This window comes from Numida meleagris, chromosome 3 (assembly GCF_002078875.1).
Source record: "Numida meleagris isolate 19003 breed g44 Domestic line chromosome 3, NumMel1.0, whole genome shotgun sequence".
Classification (NCBI taxonomy): Eukaryota; Metazoa; Chordata; class Aves; order Galliformes; family Numididae; genus Numida; species Numida meleagris.
Genome location: NC_034411.1, coordinates 48,067,461 through 48,084,866, shown reverse-complemented (window position 1 = coordinate 48,084,866; position 17,406 = coordinate 48,067,461). Strand labels below are relative to the sequence as shown.

Sequence of the window (17,406 nt, the reverse complement as noted above, 5' to 3'; positions counted from 1 at the left end):
AGCATATAGCAGGAGAAATGTATGGGCAACGTTCAGACAGAAAGGAAGACAAAAGGTTTATGGTCAGAGCGAAGGAGTACTTTTGTATCTGCCCAGAATCTCTGGAAATGAGCTTCAGAATGGATCAAAAATATAATCCATTAATCTCACAAATACAAAACTATCTTCTAGGCTTTTATTTAGGGCCTCTTGTAGCCACACTGCTGAAACAAACAAAAAAAGCAGCACAATAGAGTATCTAAAAATTGAACTACTTTGGGAAATAACAAGATACTACTGCACTACTGTCTCAGAGAGATGATGGATTCCCATAGAGTTGAGTAAATTACATCAGAACATTCACAAAATCTGGTAGCAAAAGCGGCAGTGGATAACCTGGGCCCAGAAACTAAATGATTAGAAGGACTGGCTTAACAGAAATGAATTGGCATTCAATGCCAAAACGTGTAAATACACAAAAAAGACTGACAGAAAAGCCAGTATTTCAAATGCTGGAGGTTTGCCAACTGCAAATGACAGAGCACCTGGAGATACCAGCTGAAGAAGATGACAGGAAAAAAACACCCTACACTTAAATCCTAAAAGGCAGAAGGATGGGAAATTCCAGTGGCAATATGACTAATGAACATGTATAGGAATAGTCTATATGACTGTAGTTACGTTCAGAAAAACAAATTTAAACCAGAAGAGTTAAAGAAAAAAGCTGTTAGAATAGTCAGGGAACTGAACACTTTATCTTACCAGAGAAGGCTAGAAAAATGTTGCCTGTTCGGTAAAATCGAAACCTGCAACATTAATTTACTGCCTATTAATAAAACAGGCCCGGGAACAAGCAGACATAAGCTGGAAAGAAATGAGGAGTTAGCATTTCCTAACTATTTGGACAAGCTTCCAACAGTAGGTAGAGAATGGGAGGGAAGCTGTAAAAACAAACTGCTTTTAAGAGGGTTCCTGAAAGATGCAAACCAGACCAGGTGTCTCTGATCAGGATGAGCTGGACATGAAGACCGCCTCTGGAGGGCACTTCTAGTTCCTTTTTTCCAGCCTGCGGGATCACTGCTTTTGCATGAACTATGGCAAAGCTGCCAGGCATGCAAAATGGCCTTTGATTTCATCCTTCCACTGAAGTGCTGCAGCTGGGATGACCTTGCTATACCAAAGCAATCTTTCCTTCTGAAATCCCAAAGGTGGGCTCCAAACATTGGAGTACAAGGAAGAACTGCTGCACAGATTTCCATCACAAGCCCACTGTGACTGTATCTGGCTATAAAGGAGGCTTTTAATTAGGCTGTGTTCAACTACCAGGCTACACCCTTCTCTGCGAACTCTGGGCTGATTCCGACACAGCCAGAGAAACTCTACAGCTTACCTCGCATACAGAGCGGCTGATTACACAAGAAGCAGTCACACACGCCTCGAGACGTGATATGCTGGTACACCACAGAACGGGAAAAAGAAACCAATGACACCATGTGCTGCCTTTACAAATGCACCCGAGGAGTTCTGAAAGCTCATCATTCTCCAAGCAGAATAAACACTGGGACTGAGAATGACAGGACTGTGGATGGGTTTTTGTTTCTCCACTAACTATGTTTGATGCAGATGTGCTTTAACACATGGCCACATCTCATTTTTGGCACATAAAATCCACAGGTGCACGGCACCATCTGACAATGAAACCACTACTGTTACCATCTTCAATAAACTGATACTAGCCCCCTTCTTTCTTCCCGATGACTATTTATAGACCATTGAAGAAAATGCTTTAGATGGGATTTTCAGTCTATAAATATTGTTCATGTTCATAGTGATGAACAGACTGATGCAAAAGCCCGCACTGGCTCTCCCACAATGCCATTTGGTTATCCATGTGCATTGGAAATGGCCCAGTTACATCATTAGTATGAAAACCGGACAGGCTTGTAACTGCTCCTGACTGAATACAAGATAATTTATCTAACCAGAGCTGGCAGAAGGAAGAAAATGGGCCTTTGGTATTTTTATCGAATTTGCACAAACCTGAAGAGAAAGCAGCCCTATACGGTACTGACCTTGCTGGCACCAGTGTGAGAAAGAGATGGAAAGCAACGACGTATGATTCAATTATCTTCTCATTAGGTTTCCATAGCAATGGCTCTTAAAGCAGGTCAAAACTTTCTCAGTGGAAACAAACACAGAGCTGCGTGTGGGCCAGGTGCACGTATGCACATCTCCCACCCCACCCATGGCAGTGCCACTGGGCAGGCCGCAGGCCCTCATCATGGAGGCCAGAGCAGGGCTGCATACTGCATGAGTGTGTTTATTCCAATTTCTTTCAACCCATGCAGTTGGGGCAGGCCACTGCCAGCTGAAAGCTCCTCCATAGTGAAGAGCAGGTGCAAGGCAGCTAATGCAGTGCACCTCCCCAGCCTGCTCGCATTGCTTGCTGCCTGCCCTGCTGGCTGGCTGTGACAAGGTTGACTTACTCATGAAAGGGCTAGCACCAAACTACCAGGATTGAAACCCCTTTCAGCGGCTCAGAGGCACACTGGTTCTTTTCCTCACGTGTCCCAGGCAGTGCTTGGCTGGCCTCTGGCTCCCATTGTGAGGATTATTGTGGGAGTTTCCTGCCCTACTTCTCCAGAGGAGGCTGTTTAGAGGCATCATGAATAATCTGGCTTTGACTAAATCAGGCCTCAAACAAGTGAAAACAGGGCCATACACATTCACTGCTTCTTTTTGATTCCTGCAAGCACAGGGTTTAAAGGAATACATCTTAAATGCAGACATCTCAAGTATGGCAAGATTTTACTTTCCCCCTTCTTTCTTCTTGAATATATCATTTTTAATTCACCAAAAACGAACAATTTATTCTGTTAATAATTGATGGTGTGGCCACTGGCACCCTCACTTCGTGGTTTTGTTTGTTTTCTGCTTTGTTCTCTCAGTCTCAGCCTTCCCCCCCCCCCCCCCCCGCCTCACATCCTCTGGCAGAGCAGCACTCCTGTTTCTTAGCAGAGGAGCTCACAAATTTCTGCCATAGTTAACTCGGGCACCCTGACAAGTTGCCAAAATCAAATATGACAGAATTTAAGCCTCTCTGTCCGTGGAGGCTGGAGTGATGATTTAATAACCTCTTACATTCAGAGCGTGACCTGTAGTTTAGAGGCTACAGGGGAAGACGATTAGGAAATCTAGCATTAAAAGCTACTGGCAAAGGCCAGCAGATTAGGGCACCAAAGAGGACACAGTTTAGGCTTGCATGAACTTTTCTGTTGCAAAATGAAAGCCATTTTTAATGATGACTGTTTTCATTGGAAACTGCTGCCAAACGTGGTGAGACTAAACTGCAGGCACTCTCCCAGCCTGAGGCTGATGTGGAGTTCAAGTGTACACCACAGGTTAGTGACCAGTTTTACTATGGCACATCCATTGCAGAAAATCCTTAAGAGCAGATCCAGTCCACAGTTTCTCCTGCAGAGCTGAGAGCATGCAGGCAACCACTTCTGTTGTGGCTTCCCTGGCTGGCTGCTAACAACCTCAGGGAAAGCCCCAACTACTGAGCAGCCTGCAACTCCTCCTCTGACATCCACAACGAGCAACCAGGGAGCTGGCTAAGATGCACGAACTCAATGTGCAAGAAACTTGGTTTAAGACACTTGTCCTGTACACACGGAAAGCATGATAAAGATACTCACTCTGGTGAGCAGCTGAAGCCGGGAGCTGAGGAAACAGTTGCCAGAGGCACAGCAGCTCCCCAGTGCTGGAATGCAAAGCCCCTGAGCAATGCCATGACCGTGCAGCCTGTGCCATACACACAAACTGCTCCTCAGCATCTTCTGCGTGGCGATTCTTGAAATTTGTGCTCATTTCCCTACTCTGACCGAGTTTGGAATTTTGGTCTTGAAGGTCACTGGGTACAGAACACTTAAACTGTATTGAGTTGGGTGAATCAGGGCACTTAATACAAAGTATGACCACTTACTTGGTCAGTAGCATGCTTGAGTGGTATAGTTCAAGAAAAGAACAAATGATTTGTGCAGAAGGCGGCAATTCCTAACATCTACTGGCATCCAAAGGTGGCAGGAATGCCTGTGAAATGGCAGATACAGCCACAAGTGCTACCCCCACGCATTGTTTTCTGTCTTTCCTTTATCTAGCAGCTGCAAATTTAAAAAAAAAAACAAAACAGTATACAGGAGTGACTGTACCTCATCCTATCTGTATGCAGTACTCTTGGGTTTCTCACTTACTTCCCTCTTTTCTGGCAGTTCTCTGGTACAGCACAATTGAAACTTGTCTAAGGGCCACTGGAGTAAGCACTGAGAGCAAACAGATCTATTTCCCAAGAGGGAAAATACACAACTTCCCCTCTGCAACATCCCCAGTTCTTCTGAAAACAGGATGAGAGTCAGGATGCAGAAGCTTAAGTTCAGGGGACTGAGTTTAACCTGGATTTCCTGGCAAACATGCAGAGCTCATCAGTCTGTCATGTAGGCTTCAATGCTTAAAAATGGGAACAGGCTAAAAGTTGGATTACATTGTTTTAAATGCTCTGTTTACAATTATGTGAAAACCCTGCTCAGTCTCCTGCCTGAGTAAACATCCTTGGGGTGTTGCCACCACTTCGAAATAATAGGGATTGTATATACAATATATCCCCAAATCAACATGCTATGGGGACAAAGAGAGGATAGTAACTACTAAGAACACATTTACTGCCTATTTATTATAGCTATTATTCCTCTAGCAAATCAGAAGTCAGCGTGTCTACACATAAGTGCTTGCAGTTCTGGGGTGACTTTTGTTTAAAATGAAAAACACCATGGTTAGAGGTACTGCTGCCACTGTTGGAGGAAGACTGAGAATCTGCAAAATTACACTAGCACAACTGAAAGTACCCCTGAAGTTTAAAAGGAGAATTTTGGAATGGGCAGAAGGAAATGAAAGTAATTATTATGAGAAAAAAGCTACTAACACATCCTTCCACGCTTTGCTGAATATTATATGACTAGGAAGCCTGCCCATTTCAATTTACAGAAGTAACTCTAAAATGGCCAAAAAATGTACAGCAATAGCAGGCTGAAGCTTGAACTAACACAACTTTCTATTTTGCTTTTACTGATAGCTTTCCAGGCCACATCAGCACCCTCAGTGTTATTCTTCACACATCTTCTCATAAATCTCATAGGCCACTGCTACAGTGAAGCTTTTTCTCTCCTTGTCAGAATCAATCAAATGAAAGCATCTTTGCTAGGGCACTTACAATGCATAGAGCAGGTTCATATGTGCACTCTTTTTTTTTTTTTTGTAGCTTTATCTAATTAAAAGGAACAGTGCTGCCAGCAACAGAGGAAGGTGGCATTGCCCCAAGTAACTTTTGGAGGGATAACCACTTGAAATGACAAGCAGTTCTGTTTCCAGGCTATTTAACTCCTTTTTGCCTCCCTCCAGGCACTACGGCTGTTCTTCTATGTTCCAGCAAATCACCCATTAGATAGATACTTGTTTGGCAACTTGATGGACCAGGGAACCAAATTAATTTCAAACTGGCTTTAAACAGATGCTAACAATAATGACCTAGGTGGTGCAGTTACTAAGATTTAAGGCAAGACTGAACATACACTACTTGTCCACATAAGCAGGATTTTTTCCTACCACAGGGCATCAAGGCTCATCTGTTTTCACTGTGGTATAGAGTGGAGCCTGTCAGACATTTTTTCCAATCAGGTATCACAAAAAAGGAAAACCAAATGAAAGGTTAAAGCAAACATAGCTTATTCCAGACTCCTTCAAAGCCTCTTTCTGTCTGGAATGTCTCAACTCTGTAAAATTAAACAACCATCCAGGTGTGTTATTTTAAAATGGTATATTCTAATAGGGTTAAGCTGCAGGTTGTGCAAACAGCAAGTTTGGATGAGGGAGCTACCAATAAGCCCTGCAATTTACTGGGCCACTTGCTCTCGCTTTCCCATTCCAACTTGGGTTTTTCTCTTTTTCTTCACTTTCTGAAGCAATCTACTCAGGACACCACGCAAACAACTCCCCTGAGCTCATTCTAGGAAGAAGTTTGTATTTTCAATATGAGGATATGTAATTTTTTGTTGGCCAAGCTTCTACTTGGGCTTCATAATAGTATTCATAACAATACATTTTCAACACGTAACCTGGACAAATCTTTCCAATTCAGACCTCCTAAGCTGTTCATGAATTTTAGAAAACAGTGTACCTCTGCATTGAGTTTCATGTTTGGAAAATTAGACTCTTCTAACAACAGAAGAAGCTTTGTAAAAAGTTCACCCCAGAAGTATCACACAGCAGAGCTGACCTCAGAGTACTATCGCCAAAAATGACAAGTTTTCCTGTCTCTTGCAGCATTCCCCTGCAGCAAAATTTAGTCAAAAGCCACAAACTAAACAATAAACATGAAAAAGCCTCTAGAGCTGACACGTTCTCCCCCAAAAAAGATTCCAGCTCAGCATCTTAGTAATACCTGATAGACTTGAAATAATTCATTTTTCTGCAGATCAATTTTATAACCTCTCCCTCCACTGAAGAGGGCTGAATTGTCTCTGAGCTAGAGAAATGAAACCAGCACTGATGGGGCTGGCTGCCATGAATTGTACTATTTCTGTTTTGATTATTTCCTATGGCATCAAGTAGATACTTATTATTTTAAACACTGTCCACATCCTGGTGCCTTGTTTCCTACTGTGAAAATTTTTGACACAATCTCACTTGTGTCACTTTAATATATCCAATTGGGTAACTATGTATGCCCCTCAGTTTACAGAAGAAATCCTCAAAACCGACACTTGCAATCTTGAATGGTCTACAAAAATCATCGGACTCTTCCATTTGGTATAAGATAACATGGTTAATTTCTCTTCAGTGAAATAAATGGGCACTCTCAGAATACAGTCACTCAAAAGATGTTTCTACAGATACTGTCTCCTCACTCAGTTATTTGTGATATAACACGTACAAAGAGAGTTCAGGAAGCTGTCTAGAACCTGTAAGAGGACTTTATTTCCAGTTGGATGCTGTCCTCCTGTGAGATCTTTATCTTGTCATTACCTGAGGTTGGATAATGATATTTGCACATGGGGAAGCGCTTTGAGAAAAGTATTATGATTATAACCTTAGAGGCTTACTTCCCAGACTACAGTAGTTATCATGTTCCCATCCACTTGGTACTTTTGGTTTCATTACAATGCTAGACACAGAAGTATCCTTGAAAGGAACTTCTCTCTGTTTCAATATCTGAAGCATCACTTTTACACCTCAAGCCTTCTAGGCTTTCTCTGTTAACAGCAAGTAAAATGGAGACAATGAGGGCAAAATTCACCTTTATTCATATTAAGCTGTTTTGGAAAGGAGTATCTATACCTCATGCAAGCCATCACTGCTTTCTCTGTGAGTGATAAAGAGAGATAAGGCACCTCTAAAAGATAATCACTTTTCAAGATATTTAGCATGAATCAGCTTTTACACGTTTGTGCAAGAAGCCTGTAAGCAGCTGTTCCACACTAGACACCTGACTTCCATGTGGCAAGCACTCAATGAGTCAAGTCCCACGCCCCACGTCTACTGCAGCTTCCTCTGGGACTGAGGCTGGCTCTGCTGAACTGGCAAAGAGCAAGGGCAGCAATTTTTTAAATCTTTCCTGCTATGGTCCAGTTGAACTGTGGCTCCCCTAAAAGTTATTCAGATGTGGGGCTATAACTTTACAAAAGCACCTTACATTCAGACCTGGACTCTACGCACTGCCTCTGAACTAATCCAGCTGCCACAACCCTACAACATGAAGGCAAAGGGAAATACATTATCAGTTGTCTTCCTGCACTGCTGCACATTACCCTTAGCAGTGGGGATCCAGGATCTTGGGATCAAAGGAAAGAGGCACTGAAAACAAGCACACGCATTGCAGCAGGAGGTGACAGTAAACAGAAACCCACTCAATCCACACAGAGAGCTTTTTATTAAGGACTGCTAAAATTAACGTTCCTTTTAACTTCGTTTTTAAATACTTTACTCCCTTGGCACCTTCTTCAAAAGCACAGTTACAAACCCAGGAGAGCACAGGAAAAGGAAAGTGGTTTAAACTTGTAGCTCTCCTTTCCTGATCTTTCCATGGCTGTGTTCAGTTCTAGCCCCATAAAGTTATTTTTAAGCAGCTTTAACTTGCAGAGAATGTGTAATCAGCGATGTTCTTCAAAAATGACTATCAGTCTTAATGGTGTATCATATCCCAAGTGCACACAGAAGGGAGAAGAGATAACCCTCTTTTGATTGAAAAACAAACAAACAAAAAAAACAAACAACAAAACAACAAAATGCCAAAACAGAAGGAAGAGAAGGAGAGAAGGAACAGGATCCAAATTGGGTTTCATTAAGGGAGGCTGGATCTTAAACCTTAAAGTACCAATGCAATTTAAAACAAATTTATTCCAAGGAAAAAGAAAACACCAATTTTCCCCTCCCTCCCTTCTGACCTCCTGTGCCTTCACTTACTTTCTTTCAGTGTCAGGTGTTGACGCGGTGCTACTGAGACCAAGTGACTCCTGCAAGAGAAGACACACAGCAGTGAGAGCAGGCACGAGAGCAGCCTTCGCTCAATTTATGTAGAAAATCACAGAACAAACAAACAAAAACAGATGACCAAAATCAAAGTCCTTACCTCAATCTGGGATCGCAGTTGTAGAGATGTGGGACTGGCATCAGGTTTCTCCTAAAACAGAACAGGTGTCAAGTTAATGAAATTATCAAGAAGAATTTGGAAGGGGTGAAGTTAAGAAACAGGGTAAGAGAGTCTTGGACTACCTCAAAACCTGCTGAATGGGAAACATCAGCCCCTCCAGGAGGAATTGCTCTCTAGATACATTCTGAAATACTCCAGCAAAGGAGAATTACATCACTGGAGGTTACAGAGCAACTAAGATTGCTACACAGCGGGGATTCAAGACTAAATATAAAGAGGAATGAGTTCTTTTCACTAAATGATCAGTGTTTAAGAGACAGACACAGAAAAGACCTAAAACTCTTGAGTATTTCAGTATTCTTTCCCTTATATGTTTATTTGTGATTTACTGTTAAGCCATTTGAAGTCTCTATGTCCTGTACAGGACTCCAGACAGGTTAAAGTTCCTGGCAAACACGGGAGACAGAGTGAAAGCTAAGGATCCCTTTCTGTTAACAGACTGCATGAGCCCTAAACATACCTGGCTAAAGCAGACTGATTGTACTTATCATGCACCGCTCCCCAGCCTTCTTACTGCCGGTAGTTGCACCACAAGGTTTACCACAAACCTAGTTTACAAATGCTTTGCTATAACAAAAAGATTGCTGTTTTGAAATCTTAAAGTATCATTTATAAAAAATAATGGATAATAATTAAGAATAAAACCAGTATTTTTTATTCCAAGTCGCATGGAAAGCGCCAACTCAGTTCACTGCTAGATGCAGATAACCATTTTCCATAGCACAGTGTTGAGGGCGTTGCTCAGGGACAGCTCATAGAAGCCAAGAACAATGCCTATGACTTTTGGGTCCCAGTTATCATACTAATGACGTGCCCAGAAAAACATGCACATACTTTAGTTTCTCAAATGAGTAAAATAAAAAATTGAGTTTCAGAAAGTAGGCAGTTGAGGCTTTGGGTTACGCATCACAAAATCCGTTGGGGAAGGGATGTTAGCAACAGGAATTTTCCTCATGCAGGTATCTGTATTTCCACTACTGCCATGGATTAAAAAAGACGCAAAGATGCAAAAATCACATTACATCATCACTCAACTTACTAGTCAAATCCAAGAGGAATTTCTACAAATTTTCTTTAATGAATAATACACAGGAAAAAAAATCAGCATTGAAAGAGCATTCTCTTTTAACAGATTAAAATTACTGAGAGGATTCCGATATATTCCAGCAAGGCCTGTTTTTCACACAGAAGTGTGCCAATATTCAATTCAAATTCCCTTCCTCCAAATACCTGGGACAGAACCATCTACTCCAGGGCCCAGTCACCCACATTCCCATCGAAGTCAATGGAGAGGCAGTAGCTCCTACAGAACAACTCGCCTGACTGGTTTCAGGTACCTCAAGTAAGATGAGACGAGTCCCACTCATGGTGTATAATTTAAGATTAAAAGACTCATATCATTAACAATGATCTACCTGAAATCAGTGGGAAAATTCCAATTAGAACGAAAGAACGAATTAAAAGTTATGTGTCAGTATCGAGAGCTGCAATTCACAACTTGATCTGCATGAGAAACAATGGGGGAGCCTGCTTATGACCATTACTCCTCAGCAGCTCATGAATTTAATGCAAAGGTGGTACTGCAACCAAAGGGCCATCATAGCTGAGTAAGCAACCACAGTAGTACACATACTCAAAGAAAAAAGATACGGATTTATTTCTCAATCCTGCAGGTCTTCTTGTTCATGCATTCCTCAGCCAACATGTAAATTTCTTATCTCTGTGAAATTGTACTTCCTATGCCCTTTGATTACAGAAAGGGTGACAAAATGTTCTTAAGATTTAATACAAAAAGGAAAGCTAGACACAATTTTCTGGAAATGCAGCCTTTTAACACAGACAGGAAATTACCGCTGACTGCCACGAAGTGGCATTGGATTAGTGCTCCCAGAAAGTTCGTAAGGCCAGAGTTTGCAAGCACAAAGGAGCCCACCCTGCCATCACGCAGCTGCCGGTCACAGCAGCCAGAAGGACGCAGAGTGGCTCATTGGCATGTGCTTGTTATGAAGCATTCAAGGCTGATGCAGGGTCATTGTCCAACTTGGGGATTTTGCCTATGGTCTGGTTATCTGCTTTTGCTGATCTTATAGCACTGAAAGGGAACTGAAGTCCTTGAGTGGAAGACGATATGAAAAGGAGATCACATCCACTCACTGACAGACTTCAGGGCTCCTTCTGCAGTCAAGCAGAAGCTGGACTGAGACCAGGGTAATTCCACAGATGCTCACAGATCAAGGAAGTGAAATTAGCCATTTGGCACCACACATCCCCCTCTTTCTCAATTAGCTCTGTGAAAACGGAATCCAAGCAAGTATTTCATCGAGGAAAGACTGCAGGCACACCACTGCAATCCTCCTCTCCCAGTCTCTCACTCTGGCCTCAAGGAGGGAGGGAACAGAAGCTCAAGGTTCCAAACACATCTCATGAGCACTTCATTTGTCCACAGATTGGCACACAGCTGAGAAATCGAGCATTTTACAAGCTAGCACATCTTAAAGCTTCACGTAGCCACTCAGAAGAACCAACTGTGTGTCCAGCATGCCTTTAGACTCCAACTTCACAGCAGTAAATGTTCTACATTCTGATTTATCTGTTGCTTTAAAAAGCTGCCTGCTGCAAGTGCTTTTTAAAATATACTTTTTGTAAATTATCATTTACAAGACACTATCTGGGTTCCCAAGGCTTTACAGAAGTCTTTCGCTTGAGCAGTTACTTGTGAACTTGTAGCCTGAGATTGCAATTAAATGGAAAATTACCACTTTCAGCCTAAAATGAAAACTATGCAGATGAATATCCAGCTGCATCCTGCGTAACAAAATCCTAAGAAAAGCTGACTGTATTTGCTTTCTTTTTTTCTCACTGTCAAGTCCGCCCTGTTTTAACAGAAGCGGTTTTATAGGATCAAGATGACTGTGGAGGACAGAAACAAGGACAACTCTCCTCTTCCTCTGAAACTTTGCAATGCTGGAATGCAAAACACTCAATAGTCCTGTATTGTTGCCATTGTTGTATTTGCCTTTCCAACAGAATGATATTTTTGCTATTTAGACAAGAAACTGAAGGAAAAGACTTAAGAAAATACTACTCGATTGAACTTCTGGCATAGATTTGTATCACTGACAGAAATTTTATCATCCTAGAATAATTCTATTTATTTAGGTTAAAATCAGTTAAACCTCACATTAAAATTCACAGGTTGTATTGACTTGAATCCAGCAGGATCAGAGCCTTTTTTCTACCAAGGGCTAGGTCTGGAAGGCTGAGAAAACCCTGTATTGTTGGCATGCTGTCAAGCACGCCACATCTTCTCAAAAAAATATTTTCAAAGATCAGTTAGGTGAAAATACATCTTTCACCATTCTTAAAAATGAAACACAGGAGAGTTTGGGGCAGAGATGCAGCCACTGCAGTAACCCCAGCAGGAATTACTAGCTCTTTGTTCCAGACAGACCAGGCAACGGGCCTTCTCTGTCCTAGCCCCAGGTAACTGCCCTCTGTGCACCCATAAAGCTGGTCCATAGCCTACCACATGTTCAGGTCACCTGCACACTACGCAGTATTGGTGCAAGAACTCCACCTGATCTCAGGAAGTACCTGCAGACTCCCTGAGCTGTGTGATCAAAGCTGAGACCCAGCTGCCAGGGGAAGGGAAACAGAACAGGTGTCACAGCACCCAGGTACCACCCACACGGCTGCACTGGAGACTCTGCCCGAAGTGGGCGCTGAATGGAAGGAAGTGGCAGGACTGGTTAGGTGCACAAGAAGTGTGAGCCCATGAAATGATTTTCTTTCCCCAAATCCCTCGTGTTGAAAGAAAACATGACTTGTAAGCTTCATGACCAAGATTTGAGGCTTATGCTTCAGGCCTTAAGTTGTTCACCTCAGGGCCCAAGGAAGAAACCTCCTTCACAGGCAGCTCTCCTCCCATTCACTTTGTCACTATGTGGTTTATTGAATGATTTGGATACATTTTCATTTCAAATAACGTTGATTTCTAAATAATGTCATTTTTGTTTTGTATGTTACCCTCCTTGTAAAAATATTAAAAACAGTTTTACTGCCTTTTATAAGCCAACCCTGAAAAGTGCATACGGGAAGAATGTATTAAAGTACGAAGCGCATGCAGGCAAGAAGCTGGAAACACATTTCCTGACTGAAACAAAAGGTTTTGAACTCATGAAGGCCTTTTCCTCCAGTGGTAACTCCAGTTCAGTTGCCCTGAGTGCAGCACAAGAGGTAAGGAAAATCCCTGCCTATCCGAAGGTGCTACTGTTCTGCCACCGAAATGCAGAAGCGTAGCAGAGAAAAGTGGCCAAAAGCAAAACTGAGAACCTGGAGTAAGGCTCCTGCATTCTACAGGAGGACATTCACGTATTTTAATTACCTCAACATCAAGCTTCATCTATGCTTCGCGCTACAACTTAGTTCAGGAAACTACATCTATTGAATGAATCCCTTGTAATTAGAAATTCATGAACCTTTTCGCAGTTTCTACAACAGGAGCTGTAGGCATCCGAATTTAAATTTAAACACTCCTGTGAAGATCCCAAGGTGAGATTAATCTCACTGTGCAGACAGCAACTGTGAAGATTGAAAATCATGCAAATGTTGGGAAAATTTAGGAGCATAACCAGTGGGAAAGGAGATGACTAAAACACTCATAAATTCATACAGTTTTATGAATTCATTATAGCAGGTGTAAATATGGCACCTATGGGGGAAAACTTCTGCAAGAAAATTCTTACAGTCTCTTCCCCCAAACACCTTCCCTGTTTGCTCTGAAGGTGCACTGCATGCTCCAGTCTAGCTCCTGAAACAATTAAACAATGCCATATGTGAAAGACAGACAGAGCACAGAGGCCTCTAAGTGTTTGTTTTGCTTGGAAAGCAGCCGTTCTGCCTGGGGTCCTCCACCACACATCACATCTCAGCCCTTGCATAAGTTCTGCAGAAGGTGAAGACCAGCCTCTTGTGCAGAGACTGTGCAGGTACACAGGTGCTTCATGGAAATTGCCTGCGAGTCGCTAGCTACGGGTCACAGAGCAGAACAGAGAAATAAAATCGCCTATCCCTGTAGCTACCACCTCAGCAAGTATTGGAGGGAATTACCCAGCTCAGAGTTTCCTATGGTTCAGATCAGTTAAAGTCCCATTTTGAGCCTCAGACTGCTGCCTCCAGACCATACGTTCAGCGGAACTGTTTCAGTAGAGAGGGGAGGCTTTCTGCTCCATTACCCCCTGTGTTAGGCCAGAGCTGACACATGCTAAATGATAACATCCTTCAGCAGCAGTGAAATGCTGGGTCAAGGAAATGAGCTATGTAGGAGGAATGGTTAAAAAATGGGAATTCAACCAAGTAAATACCTCTTCTACACATGAAATAACAGTCCAAAAGTCTCAGCGCCTCACAAGCAACGCAGATATTGGCCAACTCTTAGCTTAACTAATGATGACTGTCACCTCAGAACAAGCACGATGCTACAGCACTCACATGCCTGCTTTTAGTGTTAGGCATGGAAGAAAAACCATGCCTCTTGGCCCGATGTAAGCATTGGACCTATCCAACTTAACACATCATGGGGAGCAGTGTCTGATGTTCTCCCCTATCTCGACAATAAAAGTAGAAGCGCTGCTGTCTGCTTCTTTTTTTTTCCCCCATCTCAAATACACTGTATTCAACACTAGGGTTGGAGAACATAGGGGCTGAAAAACAGCCTACAATGATTTTGAAAAACATAATTCATTAGTAATTACAAAGGAACCTTTGTAAAGCTCTATAGCAAAGAAAAGCTACGCAGTGCTTATGCGAAAATGCACGTGCTACGAACAGGGTCTGAACTCAGAAAAATTACAGCAGACAAAAAACAACCAGAAAAGGCTTGAAAGAAAGAAAAGTCAATACAAGAACACAGCTTTCTACAGTGCAAAGATCTGATATGTCCAAATCGATTTTCCAAACAAGATGATGCCAAAGCTACGGTAGCTGTCTCTGTGGTAAAAATGGATTAATATAAAGCTGCATATACACAATTGGGCCACTGCAGGTCTTGGACTGATGTATTTTACACCCATCACCCAAATGGTAAAAATAGTAAAGCATTCTCGTGATGGCATAACTGCGTCTGTACTAGGGCTGTTGCTTGGTATAAACAGCACCTGCTATTTCCGAATGAAACTCCTAATGTCTGTCATCATCAACATTTAAGCTTTATGTTTGGGTACAGTCAAAAAGTACTTATGTGAGGGAAAATAATGATGGAAAATGAAGCAAAAGATGTAGGGTTTCAGGAAGGACTTGAAGATAGCAGATGAAAAAAAAAAGCCAATCACATTAAGAATGCTTAAATGTGAAGAGACAAAGGGATGAAGATGTGGCACAAGTGAGGGAGATGCAAGACAAAGTCTAACTGGATATTCGACAAAGCCAGAGCAGCACACTGCCCTTACCCTTTGCTTTCCAGCAAGTGCAGCATGAGGAATTGGGAGTGTTTTTTAAGTGAAATACAAACACTATCACAGGCAAGATGGCAAGAACCACAGGCAGCTCCACTTAAAGCCATGACAGAATATTCCAAACTTCTCAATATTGACAGCTCTGCTCAGTTTTTATTTACCTTTCAAATACAGAATACCAATTCCTTGGGTAAGTTACGCTCTCCATCTCCTTCCGTGAAACATTTCTCAGAACTTACTCATTTTTCATTTTCATGTATACAATGCTGTAACACATTTAGTATTAAGCTTATTCACTACTTCCCCAGTTTCTCTTCAAAATATGCCTTCTGTTGTTCTTGAAAATGTTAGTTTTAAAAATGGGCAAGGAAAGCAACATGGAGTCTGAGGCTAAGATCAATGCCTTCAGGAAACTTACAGTCATGCTACAAATCCTATCAAACTGACCTACCGTGGAAACACTGGCTAACACAGAGTCACTCTGAGTTGCATTGTTAATAATTACGTATTTGTGTACCTACAAGTCATGTCCATACCTCTAGCAGACAAAATTTCAGATGATCTATAGTGCAAATCAATAGAAGCTTGGAAGTTGAATCAATCCCTACACCAAGATCATAGGGATTCTGGCGAGACTTTTTACTCCAGTACTGATAATCTTTTGTTTTTATTTTTACACACATACTCACACTTCAATTAATTATAACACTTTAATTATACTAGCTAACATCACAGAAAAAAAAACCTCTATACTGTTTTCACTTTATGTCGTGCCAGAAAGTAAGTCACCAATGAATTATTCAGAAGATCTGTAGCAGAAAACCTAAAGTTGACTTCAGTTTACTAACGCCTTAAAAACAAGTGAAATTCAGGAGAAAGCAAATCAGAAGAAAGTACTATTCATTAAGAAATCCACAAAGAAGGTTTTTTTGTAATGTCACAGATGCATGGGGAACAAGCAGTCAAGTCCTTCATTTCAGGAAAAAAATAAATATGCTTTATTACTTTCATTCTGGGAAAGCTGTGATTTGGTTTACTTTGGGAAAAAAAGGAGATTTATCCAAAAAATTCTATTTTTTCTTATTTATGTCATGTTGATAACCAGCAATGCATTTTATGTGGCAAACTTCCACCATTATTGCCATTGTCATTTGCAGATTGGCTACTGCAGTGAGACAGTTTTCCACCTCATTTACCTGAGATACCACATTAGAGACCCAAAGCCCCAAACATGTTTGAAAGAGATCTCTATCTTTTGATTCCTTCCATTAGGTCCTAGAGTTGCAGTGAGTGTCAGCCTTGTTTCTGCAACTGCCCTCTTTGGGGCACGTGTCACCAGCAGGCAGGGCAGCCCTGCAGCCAGGCTGCAGCTATCAGGCCATGCTCTCCCACGCTCACAACCTACCCCTGGCTTCATGTTTCTGCAGGAGAATCTGCACCTATACACAATTTGCTGATTTTGAAAGTTTGCACATGCTGAGGCATACGTACATACTCTATGTTTTCTTTTTAAAATGGGAAATCAAGCCTTCCAGGACATGACTAAAATCTTTTATTTAAATTAAAAAAAATATATCATAATTAAATCTTTCTCACGTCCAGAACAGAATTTCTGCTCAGAGATGCAGAAATCTTCATTGGTAGAAAGCACAGACTAGATTGAAGGCTAGAGCTGCATTCTCAATAGTTCATTCTCAGTACATCTTTTCTGCGGATCTGCACTTTCATTTTAACGTTTTTAATCTAGTTTAGTTCCCTTTAGTGACTCTTGTGTTCATTATTTCCTGAGAAGACTCCAGTCAGAAATCCGTAACAGCTCTGTATGTTTCAGCATGCACAAGCACATGGGGTTGGTGGGGTCTGACTATCCTTTAAGCTGCTCAGAATTGGGGAACAGGAGGAATACAGTGAGAAAAGGTTTTGAAAAATTTTCTATCAGACAAACTTGAGTCAGCAAAAAAATACACTCTTTACTGACATTTTTTATTACAGTCAGATCTTTTCAAAGAAGCCCTTTGTTTCAAGATCCTTTTTATGAAGGCACACTTGAAGAAGAAAAGAAACTGTTCACACTGAGAAATGCTTCAGTATTATTTTCTTCCTCTTTCAAAATTTGACATTTAGAAACGGAACCAACATTTAACTTGAAATCAAACTGATTTTGTTTACTACATAGGTATGTGAAAGTGAGCACCTGGAAATTAAGGTGGATAG

At 41.6% G+C, this 17,406-nt stretch overlaps 1 protein-coding gene across 4 annotated transcripts in view; it reads right to left on the bottom strand.

Moving 5' to 3' along the window:
* SASH1 (SAM and SH3 domain containing 1) overlaps positions 1 to 17,406 on the bottom strand; it is a 540,276-nt gene that overhangs the window by 56,076 nt on the left and 466,794 nt on the right. For all 4 annotated transcript variants that reach the window (XM_021389413.1, XM_021389414.1, XM_021389416.1 and 1 more), the window contains 2 exons: positions 8,660 to 8,710; positions 8,494 to 8,543 (listed from right to left, as the gene is read on the bottom strand). In XM_021389413.1, the coding sequence (XP_021245088.1) occupies positions 8,494 to 8,543; positions 8,660 to 8,710 (101 nt within the window). The remainder of the gene's footprint in view (positions 1 to 8,493; positions 8,544 to 8,659; positions 8,711 to 17,406) is intronic.